This window comes from Callionymus lyra, chromosome 2 (assembly GCF_982586985.1).
Source record: "Callionymus lyra chromosome 2, fCalLyr1.hap1.1, whole genome shotgun sequence".
In the NCBI taxonomy this organism is placed as follows: Eukaryota; Metazoa; Chordata; class Actinopteri; order Syngnathiformes; family Callionymidae; genus Callionymus; species Callionymus lyra.
Genome location: NC_141819.1, coordinates 24,451,789 through 24,473,036, shown reverse-complemented (window position 1 = coordinate 24,473,036; position 21,248 = coordinate 24,451,789). Strand labels below are relative to the sequence as shown.

Here is a 21,248-nt window from a genome sequence, read left to right as displayed (position 1 = left end):
TTTTACAACAAACACAACTTTATTCTGGCGTGCAGTCTCACACACTTTTGTGAAGTTAGGCCAGGAAATCCATACCAAGAGCTCAGGGTCAGATGGTAGAAAACACTGACACCATTGGTCAAAATCCAGAAGTACACGCACTTACAAGATATATCTGTTCTACGTGTGATTCACTGAAGTTGTAAAGTGAAGTAAGAACATACGTCTTTTCATAGACCTGCAAATAAAATGTGTATCCGTTTAATCCTCGACTACTATGTTCATAGACAAGTTCATCACACTGACTCATCCCTGCGTGTTAAAGGGTTTTAGGGGAAGTCAAGATAACACGCATGTAGAAATTGAATTTTAAGAAAATGTGTTATTATTCAAAGAAGAAATCGTTTCTTCATCGAGTTAAAGGTAAATGGTGTTTGTTTGCATTTTATTTTGAAGTGCGGAAGCGGAAGTCAATGTCACGACAGTGTAAGTAAAGTAAGTAATATTTATTTATATAGCGCTTTTCTAGACCAGGGTCACAAAGCGCTGTATTTCTAACTTTTAAAAATACGGAAACCTAGAGAATAATCCAAATGGGAGAAGTCGGTTTTTGATTTGTTTTATTTTTTTTAATTTTCAACCTTGATGTGTTAAGTCGAGTTGATAGTCGGTATTCTTTTCTTTGAAAAAAAAAAAATCCAACCATTCATCAAAAACCCATTGTACAAGGTGTTCTTACATAAAGTTTTTATTGTATTGCTTTACTGAGCTTGTATTCATTTTCTGACAAATTAGTTTCCATGTTATTTTCAAGTGAAAAACAGAAATATTGTCTGCCAAATTGTCAAGGATTTTGTTGAACACTGAATTGATTATCTAATACAGCATGAGTTACTCTTACAAACCTCTTCAGTCACCTTCATAACACTATGAAGCCTGGTTATATGAATCTTTCTATATAAAACATCATTATGTACATTCTTTCATTGAATGTTTGTTTTTTTGTTGCAAGATTTCTGTTAAAAAGTCCAGTGCATTTTGACCACAACCAATAAAAGTGCTTTGACAGTAATGTAGAGAATACAGAAATGTTCATGTTTAACCCAAAATATGTTTTTTTATGTACATATATGACAACAACCTTTATCGATAACGCAGGCAGGAAGAAGTTCTGTCCCAACACCATTATAAATCCTCATATCTGAGTAATTTAGTAACATCTGTGGGTGACAATTTCAATTTTATACATTAAAAAAAGCACTTTATACTCAAACATACTGGGATATGCCTGAGGGAGATGAATAAAAAGCATATTAAATATGTGTTAAGTAGCGATTGATCATTTCTGAGCAGATTTTACAGAGCGCTCTGATTCCTGATTGTCCTCCATGTCCGCCTTCACAGCCTTCCAGAGGGCCTTGATGTTGCCTTCACCAAAGCCGGTCGCTCCTTGTCGCTCAATCAGCTCCAGGAAGAACGTGTCCTCTGCGAAAATGGGCTTTGTGAACATCTGGAGGAGGTATCTGAGGACAAGATGTGAAGCAATTAGGTCATCAGGCTTTGATCAAACAAATGGCTTAACATCAGCAGAGAACAAGTTGTTCTATTGCACCATCTGAGAAGCTGTGTGTAGTTATTTGTTCTGTTTCGGGAAAATCAAGGGACTTAATATAATACTAAAATATAAGCCCAGTAGTACAACTGTCTCAAATCCATCAATATGGCTTAAAATAAACAAGTGTTTTGCACTGCGTCAGTCATTAAAAACATCTTCAGGATTAGTAAAGGACTTTCTGTAACACCGAGTTTAATCATCGATGACTGCTTAGCATGTGGCAGAACAAGGCTAACTTTGTTATATTGACATAGTCAGATAACACATTCATTCTTACTTCTTTTTCTCATTAATACTCGAAGAATCCTGGTCCAGCTTTGTGTCCAGTAGAATTCCATATCGAGCCAGGACATGAGGATTGTGTCTCGCTTGTACAATCTCCTGTCGCTTACTGGCCTGCACACATGGAAGGACGAAGAGGGACAAATTAACTAAGAGTTTTTAACCATAAACCAGACATGTGGCTCATGAAATATCAAAGATCCTAATCTATATTAATACAATTTGTTAATTTAAAAATCAATTATTTAAGAATGACTTTTTATGTCTTTTTGCTCTAAACTTTCAAAAGTAAAATGTTCTTCAAGTCAGACTTTCCAATACATTCATTTTAATTTATAAATGGTTGCTAAATGGTACTAACAACAAGTTAAAGATGGCTCCTTGAATATCATACAACCTTCATTTAAGATGTGGTTATAACCATTTACTAGTTTGGGCAGTGTTAAGACACAATACTTTAAAACAAAACAAAGAATAAATAAAGAAAAAGGAAAAAAAGCCACTATATATTTAGGCAAGGGAAGGTTTAATTGTTGATAATCAATTTGAAATAAATAATTAAGTAGCTTTGGTTGTCTGCTCAAGAAGGTAGAAATGAATTAAGACAATTATTCATTATCAAAATTACTATTAATAATAATAGTGTTATAATGAACGTGATTATTAATAATTAATTAGTTTAATACAAACGGTGAGTGTAACCCATTGCAAATAACTTTACATTAATTTTAACTTGCAGACATTTCCCATCATTTATGATGTTTTATTGGTTTGTAAAAGATCACAAACCTCTTCATAGTAGGCCAGTGGTGTTGAGAAGAACTTCACCCCAGACTCAGCCATGGTTTGAGCGGTAGAGATAATGTTTTGTGTGTATAATGCAATATGCTGGATACCCGGGGACTGATGGTGCTTCAGAAATGTATCAACCTGGTTGCTGCCTGAGGAAACCATCAGCAGAAAATGTCAACATGGTTGTTCATGATCTTTATTTTTTTTTTTATTGCTCACCTTGTCCTGGAAGGGATTCTCCGATGAGGAACTTGCAGTCCGGTTCGTGCCCGCTGGAGGACGGAAGAGCCATCCCCTTCTCACTGCACTTCCAGTACTCCATCGCTTTAAGTCGTAGACCGACACCATCCTGGTCGATCAGGAAGCCTTCGTCTTCGTCTTCTGGGCTGCCGGAACAAGGCAAAAACCTCACAAGCTTCAAATTATTAGTACAAATGTAAATATTCTTAAACCATAAACACATATTTATCAGACAAGAGAAAAATAAACAGTTATTCACAATATATATGCATTATTTTTGCACCCAACAACTATTTTTATTTGTGTTTGTGTCTAAATGGATGTCTTAAATTAAAAAAAAAAACTATTAAAAACTTGAGTGAATAAGGGGTTGCTCGAGCCTCACCTCTGGAGTTGTAACCTCTGGAATCCAAACACCTGCTTGTACCACCTCAGGACCGCCTCTGAGGTCTTCCTCGGGCAGCAGTAGGTCACGTGATCAAAGTGAGTCACCGGACCGTCGTCTACTTCCGGCTCCTCAGGAGTGGACTTAAACTCGGGCAGGAAGCTCCCTTTGTATTTGGACGTGTCGATCAACGTATGACGCACATTTCCCACCACGGATTTGAGCACCGAGTACGTCACGTGACCGTCATGGTCCCGGACGACAGTAGGGGGCGCCAGAAAACGACATCCCTGGGACTTCAGCGCCTCGAACGACCTCTCCACGTCCTCCACTTCGAAACACACGTTACGCACCGAGTCCACGGGCCACGGCGACAACACGTCGTACAGACATCGCACCCCTTTTCCATCGTCCTTTTCATCCCCACAACGTGGCCTCTCGTTCACGACAAAAACCGCCGCTCCCTTCCTGAACGCCAGCTGCCTGCACTCGTCATTAATCCTGCTCGCGAAAAAGTTGAACTTGAACTTCGATATGAGGTCGTTTTTTAGTTTGTCCGCGTTAGACACGTGGATGGTAATGTGGTGTAACCGGCGAACGAGCGCTGCCATGTTTTTTGGATGCCGCCGTTAGTGGGCGTGGAAGTAGATAGACGAGGTATCGAGATGGAGAATGGGACGCGGCCATTGGCAGCACAAGCCACGCCCCTTACAGAACGCTTTCGAAGTAAAATTGAAATATTTTGCTAAAAGAAAAATATTATTTTAAATTGTTTTTGGACTCGATTTTTACGATTTACTTTTAGGGTCGCTCAAATAATGGTTGTTTGCTTTAATTTATTTTAATACGAGATTAAACCTGCATTAAAAATAATTTATTACGAAATGAAAGTCGTACAAAATGAAACAAACAATAATATATAAACCTATGTTTTTCTGTTTAGGTAAATGCTAACGTATAATAGGTTTCAGGCTTTTCCTTGATTTTCTGGAATTCCTGTTGTGTTATCAGTTTTTATCTTGATCTTTAAAATATATACTTTATTGAATATTGTTTTGATTGTTTAAGCGCTTTGTGACCCTGGTCTGGAAAAGCACTATACAAATACAAATTACTTACTTACTTACTTATATGACGAAATTGGAGTGGGTCTGTAAAGTCCATGGCTATCGATAATGCAGTTAATTTGTTGTTTTGTTTTGTTTTAAAATACCAAAGTCAAACGTATAAATGAATTGTTATAATCCCTTGAATTGCTTTTCTAAATGATTATTTAAATTTCTGGCGAGGAAAATGAAAAATATCATGTATTTAAAACCTGTAACATTTATGATCAATTCTCAACATGATTTAGAATTTTCGTATATATTTATTTACTCAAAATAGAACGTTTTAACCGCAAACACCATGAAAAACGGTAGCTGATTATATATGTAATTGAATTCATGTTATTAAATGTTTTGTCATTCATAACGTTTCCATTTCACGTGTATTAAATGAAGTGGAAAAGTCTGACGCTGTCTTTGACCTTCCACGAAAAGCTCGAAAAAGGTCGAACGCTGACGGAAACAGCCGAGGTTTTATTTTGGCTCGTCTCAGTTGTGGGAAGTTCGCTTCTTCACTGGGACTTGGTTTGTTTGAATCTATACATGTGTCATCGCATGTTCAGGTAACTTTGCGAAACAAGTTACATATAATTTCATTTTACATCTTATTTTACATATAAACTCGTCCTTGACTGCAGTTATTTCACACTCTAAAGCCAAAACCATTTGTTGTAAAGGGAAATGATATTGAAAACCTACAGGGAGTTCACAACTTGTACAAATAATGCCGAAATATTTCATTAATACACTATATATATATATTAGTACAATGGGGAGAAGCATGTGGTTGGGGAGCCTTTGTGAGTAATGGATGAGGTCAGGGCCAAATACAAGGTACATAGATCCAGCCCCTGAATATGAAATATTGTACTTCTCAAATCTATTTATGAGTCAATCAAACTAGTTCTAGCAGCCCATGCACCTGCATCCATGTAGGTATTGTTTTACACGTACTCATATATTCTAGTATATTCTAGTATATTCTAGTATATTCTAGTTTGTATCAGACGAGTCAAACTGGAGTAATGGTCTTTTTTTATTATTATATTTTTTAATAACACCAGGATATTGACACCAGGATAAAATAAAAATAAATAACAGACTCTAACCTCATTAGAATGAAATGACTGGAATTTTACATTCAATTCAACGCGATTCTCCCCCCGCTCGGACTTTAGATCCGTTCGCGGATTCCAGTTCGTGGACGAACGGCTCACCGCCTGCTCTGCTGACTGCTATCATTTGTCTGTGTCGCCGCCATTAAACACCAGAGCCATGTAAACCACCGAGTGTCGCGAATATACGCCACGATTTGAGGCGTTCGACTGCACTGCTGTGGTCATTCTGTTTTCCTACGAGGCTTCCACGCGTGAACAAAAAGCTGAAAATGTGAGCGACTAAACAGGGGGAAACAGCAACTCCGTTTGGGAAAGAATCGTCGGAGCAGCAGCAGCAGCAGGAGTAGAGACTCGAAGGTTTGTTGTTGTGTTTTTTTTGTGTTGTTTTTCACCTGCAGTCACAGGACGAGAACAGCGACGGTAAGAAACCTACAAACTCGTTCTTCACAAGTTGTGACTTCGCTCAGGGATGTTGCTTTTTTTTACTGTTGACGTGAAGCCCGAGCCAGCTAGCAGGGGTGAGAGGCGGACTGAAGGGTGACATGAAGCCGTCATGTGAGTCCAGGTTGTTCGCCTCCATTCCTGCTCATTATTCGCAGCTGCTCCTCAACTCCTGCTCCTACATCTAAGATCCTGACCTCTGTGCTCGCTCTTCTGTCGCTATTCTCAGCTCGACATGTCCGTCTTACTGTCTTTTTGCTCACTAAAAACCTTGCTTGTCGTTCTCCCAGACCGACCTCATCCAAAGTGATCCACCACCATGACAGAAGTGAAGGAGAAGTGGGCCTGCGACTACTGCACCTACGAGAACTGGGCGACCGCCGTCAAGTGCACCATGTGTCGGGCTCAGAGATCCATGGGTCCCATCATCACGGAGGAGCCCTACGAGAGCGGGCCCGATCCCGACATCACCGGAACCGACGGCGGCGGCAACCTCCTCATCTGCCCGGACTCCAGCGCCAGACCCCGGGTCAGACCCTCCTCCATGGCGGAGATCACAAACAAGTGGTCCTGCCAAATGTGCACGTACCTGAACTGGCCCCGCGCCGTCCGCTGCACGCAATGTCTGTGCCAGCGCCCCAGAACCAACAGCCCCACAGAGTACCCACAAACGTCCACTTCCAACACGGGGCTCCGTGGCACCCCGCACTCGCCGGTGGACCCCTGCGAGGAGTACAACGACAGAAACAGACTCAACACTCACCACACGCATTGGACTTGTACATCCTGCACTTACCAGAACTATCCTAAAACCGAGCGCTGCGTGGTGTGTAACCACCCCAAACCCAACAACCAGGAAGCCGTGGAGCGGGCCGAGTCGGAGGAGCCTTCCATCATGATCAACGAACAGGACAGAGCCAGGTGGAGGGGGGGCTGCAGCGGCGGTCAACTCCAGAGGAGGTCACCCCCTGTGCCCAAGAGGGAAGATCGTATCAAAATGGACTTCCAGAGGATCGAGCTGGCGGCGGGAGCCATGAGCATCAAGGACGACCAGGAGCTCGACTTCAAGAAGCTGAAACAGATCAGGAACAGGATGAGGAAGACGGACTGGCTGTTCCTCAGTGCGTGTGCAGGTACGTGTGCTGGGATGTGTTTGTGTCATGAAAATATCGTCCATTTAAAAAGATGATCATGTGTCACTTTTTAAAACGTCTGGCTCCCTGCCATCAGTTATGTAGTGGCAGGTCTGAACCTGTCGGGGAAGCAAACGCACCGGCGCTCCAGAGTCGAGCCAGGAAGTTAACAGTGACCATAACAAAGTAGTAACATTAACGGCTTACTGTTGATATTCACTTTGAATTCTGCTTTTTTATTACTTAATACACAAGTGGTTGATGACTGTCAACTTCCATCTATGATGTCAAGAAGCCGATGAATTATAAAATACTTAAACATGGTGCAGATTATGAGGGATGAACGTAATCTATGAATGAACATCATGCATACTATAATCTTAAGCGGCGAATCTATATTTTCCGTCAACTATTTCGACTTCTTTCTACCTATAGGAGCGTCTCTGATTGTTTTACAGATGACTCAACATTTCACCCTCATACCCAAAGACAAAAATAACTGAGCTGTTCTCACCTGCACCTTTTTTAAATCTAAAAAAACAAGGTCATGGATATAGTCTAAAATAATGGCATTAATCGTCGATTTACAACATGAAGTTTACGCAAGAATCAGATGCTGTTTAATCGATTGTTTATCATGTTGGATCTTTACTTACTTATGGCACCAAATCCATAGTTGTTTTTTTTTAAAGAACAAGTTATCTTCATTTACGCAAACGTCTTCCTTGTTGTATTTTGGAGAAAATATCCCTTGACACTTATCTTTGTTTTCTTTTTATCTCTGTTCCCTTTTTGGTGACCCAGTGCTTTGTCACACAAGCAGTTGCTCCTCAGCAACAGTTCCATTGTTCGCCCTCCGAGATAAAATATCAAGTTTCCTTACAACAGTAAAGAATGGCTGTTTTACTTTCAAGACAGAAATGTTAGACTGTAAAGTTGAGACTCATTTTCAATATGAATAAACAAGGAAGTTGATAAAGAAGTGGGTTATGTTACACCATTTTAAGACAACCTTCAAATCCTGAGCATTATTGAATGTGGAGTATTGTTTTAATAGTCCACACGTTTCCTCTTTGCTGAACTGTTCATGGTTGCTATAGTGAGGACACGCTTCTTTCCATGGTGATGTCTGGTGAGTCAAAGGTTGATGAAACACATTGCAATCACATTTTATCTTCATAGGCTCTTGTACAAAAAAGATTATTCACAATATTTATTTCGAATTTTATACTCTCCAATCATTGTTTTAGCATTTAGCAAACTCAATTGTATCAATTCTACATAGCTGTTTAACCGTAAGAACATTCTCATACTTTATTTCAAAGGATTGCTTTTGAGAAAAGTCAGTGCCAAAGTCACTTTGCTATCGTGACTGGGAGTTAACAAAAGGCCCATAACCACAGAAGCCAGACAGACTTTAATTTCGCAGTCATGTCAGCCCTCTTTCTTTCCCCCTTATCCACCACTCCGATGATGTTTGAAGTAAAACGGAACCGTCTGGAAGTAGATGTTTTGCTGCGATCTTGCCTCGGCCTGGATGAAAGCAAACCTCAGCATGTCGTGTATTAACTACATCCACCCATTATGTGGTTGTGTAACATCTGTGTTGATGATTACATTGACTTGGAGCTTAAACCATTCAGATCATTTATCAAATGTATTTAAAAAAAATCAGAATGTATTTTACTTAATTTCACAATTTCTGACAAAATCAAATACAAATATTTGGACACTATACTATAGGGAACTTTAAATGTTTTGGTAGGTGGTGATATAGAAAAATGCACAAATATTGCTTTAAAAATCAATTGTAACAGCAAAGTTGAGCGACACTATTGAAAAAGCACTTTTGCTATTTGATCCAGCTCATCACTCGACCCTGGCTGTCCTCGCTCTCCACCTCAGAGTGTCTTTTGAGAATAGGAGAGGATGTGAATGCTTCCCAGCTGGTGTGGATGAATGGGCAGTCTGGGCAGCAGGGCAGGAGTAGAGCCTCTGGGCCAGAGACTCTCCTGGCACTCTGTCAACCGTCTCTGTAAACAGTGGTGCTTATGTGCTGTCCAGGGGCCCCTGAGGCACAGAAATAGCCTTGACAGGACATAAACCGTGGTCAACAAAAAAAAAAAATGACACGAAGGCCTCTTGTGAGCGTTTTACCTTTGACCTCTGCCCTGATTACACTTGTTTTTTGTCCTTCTCGAATCTCACATCTTGCGTGTGTTTTTGTGTTTACACAGGGAAAGGATCTATTTACCATCTTGTTGACCTTCATTTTAAGCCTTGTGCTAAAAGACAAATATAACTGAGCTGTTCTCACCTGCTGAATATTGTTTCTGAAAAACAAGGTCAGGGATATTAGTGGATAAAATAATTTGATGGCATCAATAATGGATATGCAACGTTTACGTAAGAAATGGATGTTAGTCAATCTTGTCAATTGACATGTTTTATCTTTACTTTATGGCACCAAAACCATCGTTTATTGAAAGTGAAGTTATTTTCCTTGTTGTATCTTGGACAAAATATCTCTTGACACTTATCTTTGTTTTCTTTCAATCTCTGTTCCCTTTTTCGTGACCCAGTAAGGGCAAGACATTTTTATTCTTGCAGGCTTCTCTCTGATTTTCTGAGACTCCTGTGTTGTTCTCAGTGTTGTCTTGACCTTTTAAGTATATCTTTTATTGGGTATTGTTTTGATTGTTTAAGCGCTTTGTGACCCTGGTCTGGAAAAGCGCTCTATAAATATAAATAACTTACTTACAAGCAGTTGCTCCTCATATTCAACAGATCCATTGTTTGCCCTCCAAGATAAAATGTCAAGTTTTCCTAACACTTAAATGTTCCCAAGTTTCATTTTCATGTCGACTAAAGGTTGAGGTAGTTTTCCTTTTTAGAGTTTTAGACGATTAGAAGTACATTTTAATGAACTGAATATTAGTTCTTCTTAGGTCTTCATCTTCCTCCAAAAAAAAAGACAAACTTAAAACATCCAAATACGTCTTCTGTGCTCATCTGCAATGCCCATCTTGTATTGAAGCTTTGACATTAGGAATTGTTCTGAAAAAGAATTAACAACTTTATATTTTAGGTTTGTTTTTTTAGCGAAAGATTCTAGGCCAACATTGAATAGAGACACTTGCAATGTGTTTGAATGAGGATACATTTGTAGCTGGAGCTGATAGACTCCAGAGCTTCCTCTACAAACATACAGAATATGAAAATATACAGACTTGTTTCAGTTCTTACTGAACAATTCCTGAAATTTGAATTTCGGCTGAACTATTACGTCAAGGAAGTCGGCAAGATTTTGCTACTTCGCTGACTCCTCCTTAGATAACTATTGCAGTAATCAGTTAATCAATGGATCAATTCTGTCCGATTATGACACTTTTGAAATGTCTTCTTAGACCACAGAGAGCCCCGGCACTCAAGTATTGTTTAAATCAATCATTGCTTTACTAAAACGTGTGTAAGAAACGCGACAATATCGTTGCAAGGGGTTTATCGAGAAAGATCTTAGACTTCATAGGATGTTGCTATTTATTAACATTATCTCTGCATGAACCCCGGCGGTACACATCACTTCTCAACAGCTTGTGGTTAAACTACAAGTAACCAATAAAGGTTTTCATGCAAAGACAGATATTCTCTGATCTGATGACTTTACTTTGTCAGAATGATGGTTTTCGTTCCTAGAATTGTCTGATTTGTTCCTTTAAAAATAACCCACAGTGACTTTATTTCTCTGTGGCAATAACCATCAAAAGAATTCATGTTAAGACCATTCATGATAACTTGATCAATCCATCAATTTTGGAATATCACAAGAAGCACCATCCCCTGTGCTCGACACTTTCACTTCAGCCCAAAGAAAAGAAAAAGCTAAATGTGCAACTTAAAATCAAATTCCCAGCCGTATTAAAAGTATCTTTTGCAGATTTAATACCGGCATTATTTTTCAAGGGCCAGTTTTAAGCTGTTGCATATAAAGCCATGAAAAAGAACAAAAATGAAATGAAATAAAATGCATCTACAATGATGATAAGAAACTTTCTTGAGGTGTAAAGAGTCTGGTGTTGTGTAGGTATCTCCACTGCCGTGACCTGTTCATGTACTTGACTTCTTTATTTGTTTTTTCTAATTGTGATTTAAATTTGAAACATCATTCTCCACCTTTTCTTTTTAATGCCATGTTTTTTTTCTTCCCTTCTGTGCCAAAGAGTTGATTATTTAATCCTGTAATATACATGAGGTTGAATCAGACGATCTGTAATTCACTCATCTGATAACAGATGTCGACTGCGAGTTCCTCTGGAAGCTTACGACTATAATCTGTCCTCTGTGTGACCGTCGCTATCATAAACTCCAAAGTTCCCCGTGACGGAGGCTTCATCCTTTCCTCATAATATTTTTGACCGGGTCCGAGCACTGAGCGATGTCAAATGGAAACCTTTTGTTAAATATTGATCTGCGGAGAGATTGTTGGCAAGTCTCTCTGGAGGTCTCTGTTGCAAGAGAAGACCCAGTTGGATCCTTTCCAAACCGCAATCCAATCCATTCCTAAATCGCTGGAGGCTTTTCAAATATCTCTTCATCAACCGTTTGAGATTTATGACTCCTGGGGTGTAGCCGGGATGTGTTCATCACTGACAAATCAAATGTCGTTTACTCGTTCATTCCGACCCGTCAGCCATTACTTTTTCCGCTCTAGAAACTATTCCAAACATCCGTTTCACCTGAGCTGACTTGAAACTCCTCCTACTGTTGTCGATGATGTTTGCCTGGTCATATCTTCGATAGGTCTTTCACGTCACCTCTCTTCATTGGATAAAACGGTGCAGGTGTTTTTGCTTTCCTTTTTGTTTTTTGAATCTATAATTAAGTAAGTATTTTTTATTTGTATAGCGCTTTTCCAGACCAGGGTCACAAAGCGCTTAAACAATCAAAACAATATTCAATAAAGTATATACTTTAAAGGGCAAGATAAAACTGATAACACAACAGGAGTTCCAGAAAATCAAGGAAAAGCCTGAACAAATAAAAAAGTCTTAAGATGTTTCTTGATTGTTCTCAATATGATACAAAACCACACTGTGACTGTACTAGTGATGACTTAACTCATGCCGTATTTACTGGATTGAAAAAAATATCATTTAACTTTTACAGCACGCCAAAATATTTGTTGTGGTCTACGAGTGCTTTAGATTCGATACAGACCTAATGAATATAGAGGGACAGATGAAATGTGTGAAAGTGGAAGCACGTTTGTGCGTTGAAGGAAAACCCAGGTTATCTAGTTTTCAGGAGGGAAACTATTTTTATTTTGACTCCTCCTTTTTTGCTAAAATTAGCCTCTGACAATTAAATTCAGGCTGAAACCGATACTGTTTCAGTGTTTAAATTGTTGACTCTTAAATATAATATATATTCTTTGACAAAATCTCGTCATCGAAGTTCATCCACCAATATAAGTGCGTTTTAAATGGATTTTAAGTCAATAACACGGTGTCTTTCCTCTGTTCTAGGTGTGGTGGAAGGAGATCTGGCAGCCATAGAAGCCTACAAATCATCTGGAGGTGACATCGCTCGACAGCTCACTGCTGAGGAGGTGCAGCTTCTCAACCGCTCTTCTGCGTTCGACGTCGGCTTCACCCTGGTGCATCTGGCCATCCGCTTTCGGAGGCAGGACATGCTCGCCATCTTGCTCACTGAGGTCAGTGTGGTCACGAGACATCTGTTCTAAAGAGCGCTTTTTTTAGTCAAGTGTGTGGAGATTTAATAGCCATTTAAAATGAAATAAATCTAGCATGTATGTAATGAAATTTAATTTAGACCTGGATAAGTTGTTTATGCTGATCATCGACCGGGGGCGTCTGTCCCTGTTTAGGTTGAGTTTTTGTTAAGTGTGTATTTTTACCGCCGCGTGACATCCAACCGTTCCCCTCACTAAATGAATGCCAAGCAAAATGAGGTTCTGGGGACTGGTTCCATCCATCTCCATGACTGGAGCAGCAGGTATGAGCAGCTGAGCTTTCTGACTAGAGTCCAAAACAAACAGAACCGTTTCCAGCCCCAGGTGAACGTTCATTTTGAAATGATGTTGAAGTAATATTCTCTGTGTGTCGCTTCTTTTCTTGGCCATGGTTTGTTTACAAAGGGATAGAGGAAGTTACAAGGAGGAAATGTCTCTTCTTCTACATGTGAGGCTGTTTTTGCTCAGTTGATAATGTGGAGTAGTTATTTTTTATTTATGACCATTTTTAGTGTCATTTAAACAGAAATGTAATCTCTGATCAGAGTTTTTTTTTTATTCATATGGTGAAAAAATGTAACTGCAGTTACTGATAGAATCGAATTGATCAAAATATAGTGTTTATTTGTCTTGTCAGTGTTTGTGTTTGATATATTGACGGTGCAGATGCCTAATCGCTCTATTTAATTATATCCTGTTGCCTGTAGTACATATTCTGGCAACACATCAATACAGAGAAGCACTTTGATGCAATTATTCATGAACTCATCTTTGGTTTGATAAATCATGTCCAAAACCTTTTTACATTTCAAACCTAAACGACCAGAGATGAAAACCTTCAGAAATAAAGGTTAGAAAACTTAGAAATTCAATTATTTTTATGTTCAAGATTTGGTTGAAATGGTAAACGTCAAGACAAACAAGTTTGGAATAGTGTTTTAAAAACATTTGAGGAATTATTGTTTAAAATGTTAAAACTTGTTTCATTTCTGAGACATGATCATCACAGAGGTTCTCACCTGGTCTGGCTTGGAAACTCACTATCAACCCCCTAAGATTATCGAGTTGAATTAAATGCATATTTAAGAAAGACGTTAAGATGGTTCTTACACGTAACGCATTATAAGGTAAGGTAAGGTAAAACTTTATTGATCCCAAAATGCAGTGCTAAATAGTACCAAAAAAAAAGCAATTTTTTTTGTTAAACAAGACAACAACTTAAGAAAAAGATTCTTTCTATATTAATATTAAAACATTTGGCCCGATTTAACAATTAGCACTCAAACTATCTGTGTTGTAAAATAGTAAAGCTTTGTTTACGGAACCGTTCCAATTCAAATCATCTTGGATGATCAAGGTAAAAAAATATCTAAAGTTTCCTCAGAAACAATGTATTATTATCAAATGTTTTTGTTGTGTGAAGTCGTCTTAGCGTATTTAAGTTGTTTACGTTCTAGATAATTGAAATGCTCAAAGTTAATCCGTTAATGTTGTTGATTTTATTTGGTATCAGATGATATCGTTCTTATTGCTAATAAAGTCTGACGTCGGTTCAGTTGAGCTCTGTTGCTTATGCGTTCCGTCTTTGAGTATTGTAGCTCCTACTTGACAACTAGTCATGTCAATCTTCTATAATGACAGCCGCGTCACACGCCACGATTGTTGTGAACCACAGAGCAGTGTTCTGAGCGGCTGCATGTAAAGCACACGAGTGCCACAGCAGTCGAGGTTAAGAGGATTAACCTGGATGCTGTGTCACGGCTTCCTCTCGGGAGTGATGCTGATGTGGTTTGTTGAAGGGACAAGCGGATTAAAGAGGCACGATTTCATGACGCTCATGAGAACGACTATAAAGCTTGACTAATTATCGTAGGTCAACTGAACAGACGACCTAGTTTGTTAAGTGTATCATGTTCCTTACTTCACTTTTGATAGTAATTCTTGCAGTGATCATTTACTCATTATTGATTATTAATAATTGTTACTACCACTTAAGAAAGCTCAAGTTGTAGAAAGAGTTTTATTTTATTTGTTAAGATAAGTCTCAGCAACTTTGAGGCTTGAAACACTTCAAAGAACCCAACTTATGTTGTGTATTTGCTGTCTACTATTAAGTTTTGGTCCTAAATCTGCCCTCCATGTCCTGCAGGTGAACCAGCAGGCAGCGAAGTGCATCCCCTCCATGGTCTGTCACGAGCTGACGGAACAGATCCGCAGAGAGATTGCAGCGTCACTACACCAACGCAAAGGAGACTTTGCCTGTTACTTCCTCACAGATCTGGTCACCTTTACTCTCCCAGCAGGTATTTATGCTCACAGACCACTTTTATGATTCTCTATAATGTTTTTTGTGTTTATTCAAGGCATTACGAAAAACACAACATATGACAACATGATGTTGTGATTATTTGCAATATTATTGAACTATTGGCTATTTTTATGTAATTAATAATGACATTAATAGTGTGTTGATGAAGTTGATTGTCTCTTTTGTTTACTCCAAAGTCTCCTGAAAAAACACTGTAAATGACTGTGGTCTGTGTGTGTGTGCTGAGAACCCACAGTATATAGCAGTAGAGTTGGGGAGTATTCATGGTATGCGTGTTTTAAATACATATTTGAAATTCAACGTATTTTGCTGCGGCGCTGTCGTGTTTTCTGTCTTTAATTTGGTTGTTTGTGGTTAAACTAGAGCTGCTTGATTCCTCTGACATTTCATGAATGTTCTCTTACTCTGAACAACACTTTCTAGACTCGTGCAGCTTTTATACAGCAGTCTGGTGTCTCTCCGGAATATAATGTCCACCGATGCAACATGAGGCCTTTTCTTATTGTGCGTCTCCCCGCAGATATCGAAGACCTGCCCCCTGCTGTCCAGGAGAAGCTGTTTGATGAGGTGTTGGATCGAGACGTCCAGAAAGGTACTTGCTTTGTTACTGTTTGACGCTTTAGCTTTCTGAGCTTGACATGTGTCATGTATGAACATAAGAAGAAAAGTAGTTCATAGTTTCAAAGTTCCACATTTCAGACTCTATTAAGAAAGAATAAAATAAAATAAACCCTTTTTTTCCAGACACAAACAAGTCTTGATCTCATTAGTGTAACTTTAACTTTTGTAGTTCAATACAACAGCTGTTATCAAAACAATTGTGATGTGAATAAAAAATGTAACTTTACCTTCCAGCTGTGCACTATATATGGTAAATGATACGTCGATCTATGTTAACGTCTTTTCTTTCTTTCTGGACACTGACTTAGTCACTATTTTACCTGCCACCGGAACATTGCCCTTCAAAATAAAAGCGATCGACAAAAAAAAGAATAGATGGAAAAGTGTACAAACAAACCACACATGACCACAAACAATTATTATTACAATTATTTTTAACAAAAATGATATTTAGACATTTTGTTTTCATGATAATAACACTTAAGTTCTTACATCAATATATATGACAATGTTCTGACAAAAACAGAGCTTTAGGTCATTCCATGTTTTCATCTCTGTCCGTTAGTCACATGATACACACAGGAGTTACTTTTTTATTGATGACCATTTCATTTCGTAAACGACCGTTTATCACCAAATAATCTCAACCTTTATTTCTGCCGGACCAGTTGCACTCAAGGGTGAATCTGATTTGATGTCACATGTGTCACATGTGTTACAGCAAATCCTAAACTATCAGTATCTCTGTGGTAATGCACATTGACCGCATCACTGCTGTAGCGCCGCGCTCGACTGACGTAATGTCTGTTGTATACGGAACACTTCTTATTTCAGCTCATCGCAGCACAAGAGGAAGTAAAGCAAAAATAAGTGACTTTTCAAAAGGAAACCAACTATTCTAGAAAACAACTGAGTGAGTCACTCCGTCATCCATCAGTCTTGGAGCTTCCATGTGTGAAGTCCATCCGTGGAGCGCGACGGAGATCAAACATAACGGTCACTTACGATGTCCATTTAGTTTGAGGACATTGAACAGATCAGACTTGTTTGTTTTTAAAATTTTATTCAACCATGAATTATTTAATATATTTTGATTAAAACGGGAACGGTTTAACAATATAAAACCACACTGTGGGGAAAATCTGATCATTTGATTCATTAATTTTGAATAAAAAGAAGCTAAAGATGTGAAAAGCTAAAGCAAACAAAGCGACTCCTGCGGTCATTGATTTCCCTGATGTGGTTCAGAGGTTTTATTTATCATCACTAACTTCAGCTTCTGTTTTGACTACATTTGAGTGTGTAAGTTGATGACAAACGTTGTGTTTTTATAACTCCCGGCAAAATCCAACCATGGTAATCCTGCATGTTCAGTCAAATGACATGTAAATAGTGAAGAAAATCAAGTGTCAGGTTTTAAATAAGTCATATTTAGAAGCTTCAGTTTAACCTTCATGTCCTCGGTGTCCCTCCAGAGCTGGAGGAAGAGTCTCCGGTCATCAACTGGTCTCTGGAGGTCGGGACGCGCCTGGACAGTCGCCTCTACGCTCTGTGGAACCGCACGGCCGGAGACTGTCTTCTGGACTCGGTCCTGCAGGCCACGTGGGGGATCTACGACAAGGACTCGGTCCTGCGCAAGACGCTGCACGACAGCCTGCACGACTGCTCCCACTGGTGAGAGCCGGAACTGCGAGAGAATAAGCTCTCAAACCTCAGGGGCTGAAATGTGATTTTTTTTTTTTTTTTGAAGGTTTTACACTCGCTGGAAAGAATGGGAGTCGTGGTATTCGCAGAGTTTCGGTTTGCATTTCTCCCTGAGAGAGGAGCAGTGGCACGAAGACTGGACCTTCATCTTGTCTCTGGCCAGCCAGGTAGTCCTGGAGCCGAAGTCCTGCGCCGACACTCGGAGCCGTCATTCCAGCCGGTCTGATCAATGTTGTTGTTCTCTGCAGCCCGGGGCCAGCCTGGAGCAGACCCACATCTTTGTCCTGGCCCACATTCTTCGCAGACCCATCATCGTCTACGGAGTGAAATACTACAAGAGTTTCCGTGGAGAAACGTTAGGCTACACTCGCTTTCAAGGTGAGAGCTGGAGTTTATGCCTGTCAGAACTGACGTGTGTTGGAAAATATATTCACTTTAACTACTGAGGGAAATCTTTCAAGTTGAGTTTTGTGATTAAATTTTGTTAAAAAATAATTGTGGGTCACAACTAGATCTTAATGGATATAATTGCCATGATGGCATAGAGATCAGCTGACTGTAATTACACAACTATTTTAACGCAACTCATATTTAATAAATACTAGCAAAAACAAATGATCTGCATATTTCAACTGTGAGTCAACACGACCGCTCCCTCCCACCCTTGTAGTTAATAAAACTTTTCCATCACAAACGGCAGTGCAGAATAAACATTTGTAGACGGGTATAGAGGCTAGCCGGCTAACGCTAGCCGTTTGACAAGTTACACTTTTGTTCTTTTACATTTGGAAGTCACATTTTAGTTTCTTTATTATTCTGAAAGTGCATTTACTTCCAAAATTGTTTTTATTTTGTTACTTTTTGAGTAGAGAATTTTTTTTTTTTCCCTTGTTTCTTTCATGGTTATTATTTTTAAGTAAGTAATTTATCTTTATATAGCGCTTTTCTAGACCAGGGTCACAAAGCGCTTAAACAATCAATACTCCAAAAATATATAGTTAAAAGATCAAGACAACACTGAGAACAACACGGGAGTCCCATAAAATCAAGGAAAAGCCTGCACGAATAAGAAAGTCTTAAGATGTTTCTTGAAGGAGTCAGTTTTATATCCAAATATCAAAATACATTTCATCTGTGACTCGCTAAACTATTGAAATTTGATGAGTTGAAAACAGAGTTTAAAGACCGTGGAGACAGTTTAATATTAATAAATAAGAGAAATAATATTATGTCAACCATTAATGATAATGCAAAGAAAACGAAGATGTTAGATTTATTATATTCATTTGATTGCCAGGAAAATTGCTATCCGCCTGTTGAGGTCCCTTTTAAATAAGTCATCATGGTGCATCATGACACAAGAATCGAGGGATTCATCATTGAAGGAGTGTTCAAAGCATTATACCTGTTATTCCACCTGTTCTTCCACACCTCTAACAACCGTGTGTCCACAGGCGTCTACCTCCCCCTGCTGTGGGAGCAGAGCTTCTGCTGGAAGAGTCCGATCGCTCTGGGCTACACTCGCGGTCACTTCTCTGCGCTGGTTGCCATGGAGAACGACGGCTACGACAATCGCGGCGCCGGCGCCAACTTGAACACTGACGACGACGTCACCGTCACGTTCCTGCCTCTGGTGGACAGCGAGAGGAAGCTGCTGCACGTTCACTTCCTGTCGGCGCAAGAGGTAAACCGGCCGACCTTGAGATGACCTGAGAAACATTTGTTGTTTTCTTTGATCAGATCTTACATCAAAGAATGATCATCTATTTTTAGCTTTTTTAAGTGTCTATGTAAGTGTGTTGGTGCCTAAAGTTCCCTCTTGATAATTCTGGACACAACTTCTTAATTAAATGATAAAAATGTTTATTTATTATAAGTTCGTTCAAGATACTGTTTCCAGTTGTAATAATAATATCTCAGTAACAATACTGAGGAACTTTGGAGGTTCTGTATCATAACGTAAGTAAGTAATTTTATTTATATAGCGCTTTTCCAGACCAGGGTCACAAAGCGCTTAAACCAGGGCCGGGTCTAGACAGGCATGTATGAGGGGGCAGCAACAAATCTTGAGGGGGCATTGTTCTGTTACTTACTTACTTACATGTAAGTTTGAGGGGGCACAACATTTATTTGAGGGGGCCAGGCCCCCTCTTGCCCCTGCCTAGACCCGGCCCTGGCTTAAACAATCAAAACAATATTCGTTCCTGGTATTTAGCGCCACCACTTGTTGACGATGGAAAAATCAAGACCATCTTGAAATATATTTCTGTATTTTTTAATGTAGAATTTTAATTTAACCTTCAAACGGTCTTTTTTTTTTTTTTTTTGTTGGTTAACAAATGATCACATTAATAATGAGAGGAAATCTTATATTTACATATTCACCACCAATATTTGTTGGATTTAAACAAAGATTAAAATAATATTAGGTTAAAAAAAAAAAGCGAATTAAAATGATATTTTTGTTAAAATAGTGTTTTTCTCTGAGAATATGTTTAACTTGATTGGAGTCTGGCTCCCCCCACTGGTGGAGCAGTGTAATTGCCGTTGAAGTTGCTCGTAACTAAGCAAACGTAAAGACAAACAGGGATGAATGACTGTCAGGTTTTGAACCCGAGACCTCTTTGTGTCGTCAGATGGGGAACGAGGAGCAGCAGGAGAAGCTGCTGCGCGAGTGGCTGGACTGCTGCGTGACGGAGGGCGGGACGTTGGCCGCCCTGCAGAAGAGCTCTCGGCGCCGCAACCACCCGCTGGTCACTCAGATGGTGGAGAAGTGGCTGGAGCGCTACCGTCAGCTCCGGCCCTGCCCCTCCCTCTCGGACGGCGAGGAAGAGGAGGACGAAGACGAGTGAACGTCTGGGACTCCTGTACATTTCCTGTGGGTGAGACCTGTGCATGTGTGGGATAGAAGAACCAGCCGAGTCCGGATCCCTGCTCCTCCTCCGACGGCACACGGAGGCTCCTGCGTCCTCGAGGGAAGAAACTCCACCTTCTGTATTTAAGGAACTTATCTTGCACTATTTGTTTCTCCGCCGCCGACGGAGAGGAAAAACCCAAATAGCGACTTCCCTGCTTCTCCCTCCTGGTTCTATTTATTTGTGTTTTGTGCTGCAAAGATCTTGAGTTTGATTCCTTTGAGTCTTGAAGTATTTATTTTGCACAGATTGTTTTTCAGGCGGGGGGGACGCGACGTTACTGACTGTGCTGCCGAGTGTAGTGGCCGGTGTGGGGGGAGGGGAGGAAACGCCTGTTTGAATGAAGTGCATTGATATTAAATTTGACTCACTTGCATCTGTCGCTTCGATCTTCTGCTCACATTAGACCAAAAACGACTTGATGTTAGTTTAGATCCGAGTCAATGTTATGAAGGAAACTGGACTGAGAAGAGTTGACTCTCTTGGAACCATCGAGATACTTTGTACTGCGGGTGTGTGTGGGAGAGAATCTGCAGATATGTATCGCGATATATTGCGATACTGAAGGGTTCAAAGATGTATTTGTAGTATTGTCGAGTACTTGACTCTGGTGTTGCAGAATTTACAGACCACATGACTCTTGATGAAGTCGTAACCGATTTCATTCGTTTTGAAAGCTAAATATGTCCGAACATCAGCTTTAATAGCTGCTGGAGTCCACTGTATCCTCTCGTCCTCAGTCATCGCCAAAATCTCATTTTTCCTTAGGCTGTGGAGGATGTAATGACTAGCGGCCAAAGTTGAATTGCAACACAAAAATGAACAAATGCAGTGAA

At 39.7% G+C, this 21,248-nt stretch overlaps 2 protein-coding genes across 2 annotated transcripts; one reads left to right on the top strand and one right to left on the bottom strand.

Moving 5' to 3' along the window:
- Nucleotides 1–585: 585 nt before the first annotated feature.
- Nucleotides 586–3,913, bottom strand: hpdl (4-hydroxyphenylpyruvate dioxygenase-like). Its single transcript, XM_087782851.1, has 5 exons — nucleotides 3,294–3,913; nucleotides 2,888–3,054; nucleotides 2,666–2,817; nucleotides 1,872–1,990; nucleotides 586–1,502 (listed from the first exon to the last, which is right to left on the bottom strand). The coding sequence occupies exons 1-5, from the start codon at nucleotides 3,902–3,904 to the stop codon at nucleotides 1,319–1,321; spliced, it is 1,233 nt and encodes a 410-aa protein (XP_087638977.1). The 5' UTR covers nucleotides 3,905–3,913; the 3' UTR covers nucleotides 586–1,318.
- Nucleotides 3,914–5,404: 1,491 nt separating this feature from the next.
- Nucleotides 5,405–20,788, top strand: zranb1a (zinc finger, RAN-binding domain containing 1a). Its single transcript, XM_087784245.1, has 10 exons — nucleotides 5,405–5,874; nucleotides 6,249–7,091; nucleotides 12,617–12,804; nucleotides 14,993–15,146; nucleotides 15,693–15,764; nucleotides 17,269–17,467; nucleotides 17,544–17,664; nucleotides 17,746–17,875; nucleotides 18,952–19,181; nucleotides 20,134–20,788. The coding sequence occupies exons 2-10, from the start codon at nucleotides 6,278–6,280 to the stop codon at nucleotides 20,347–20,349; spliced, it is 2,124 nt and encodes a 707-aa protein (XP_087640371.1). The 5' UTR covers nucleotides 5,405–5,874; nucleotides 6,249–6,277; the 3' UTR covers nucleotides 20,350–20,788.
- The last annotated feature ends 460 nt before the right edge of the window (nucleotides 20,789–21,248 follow it).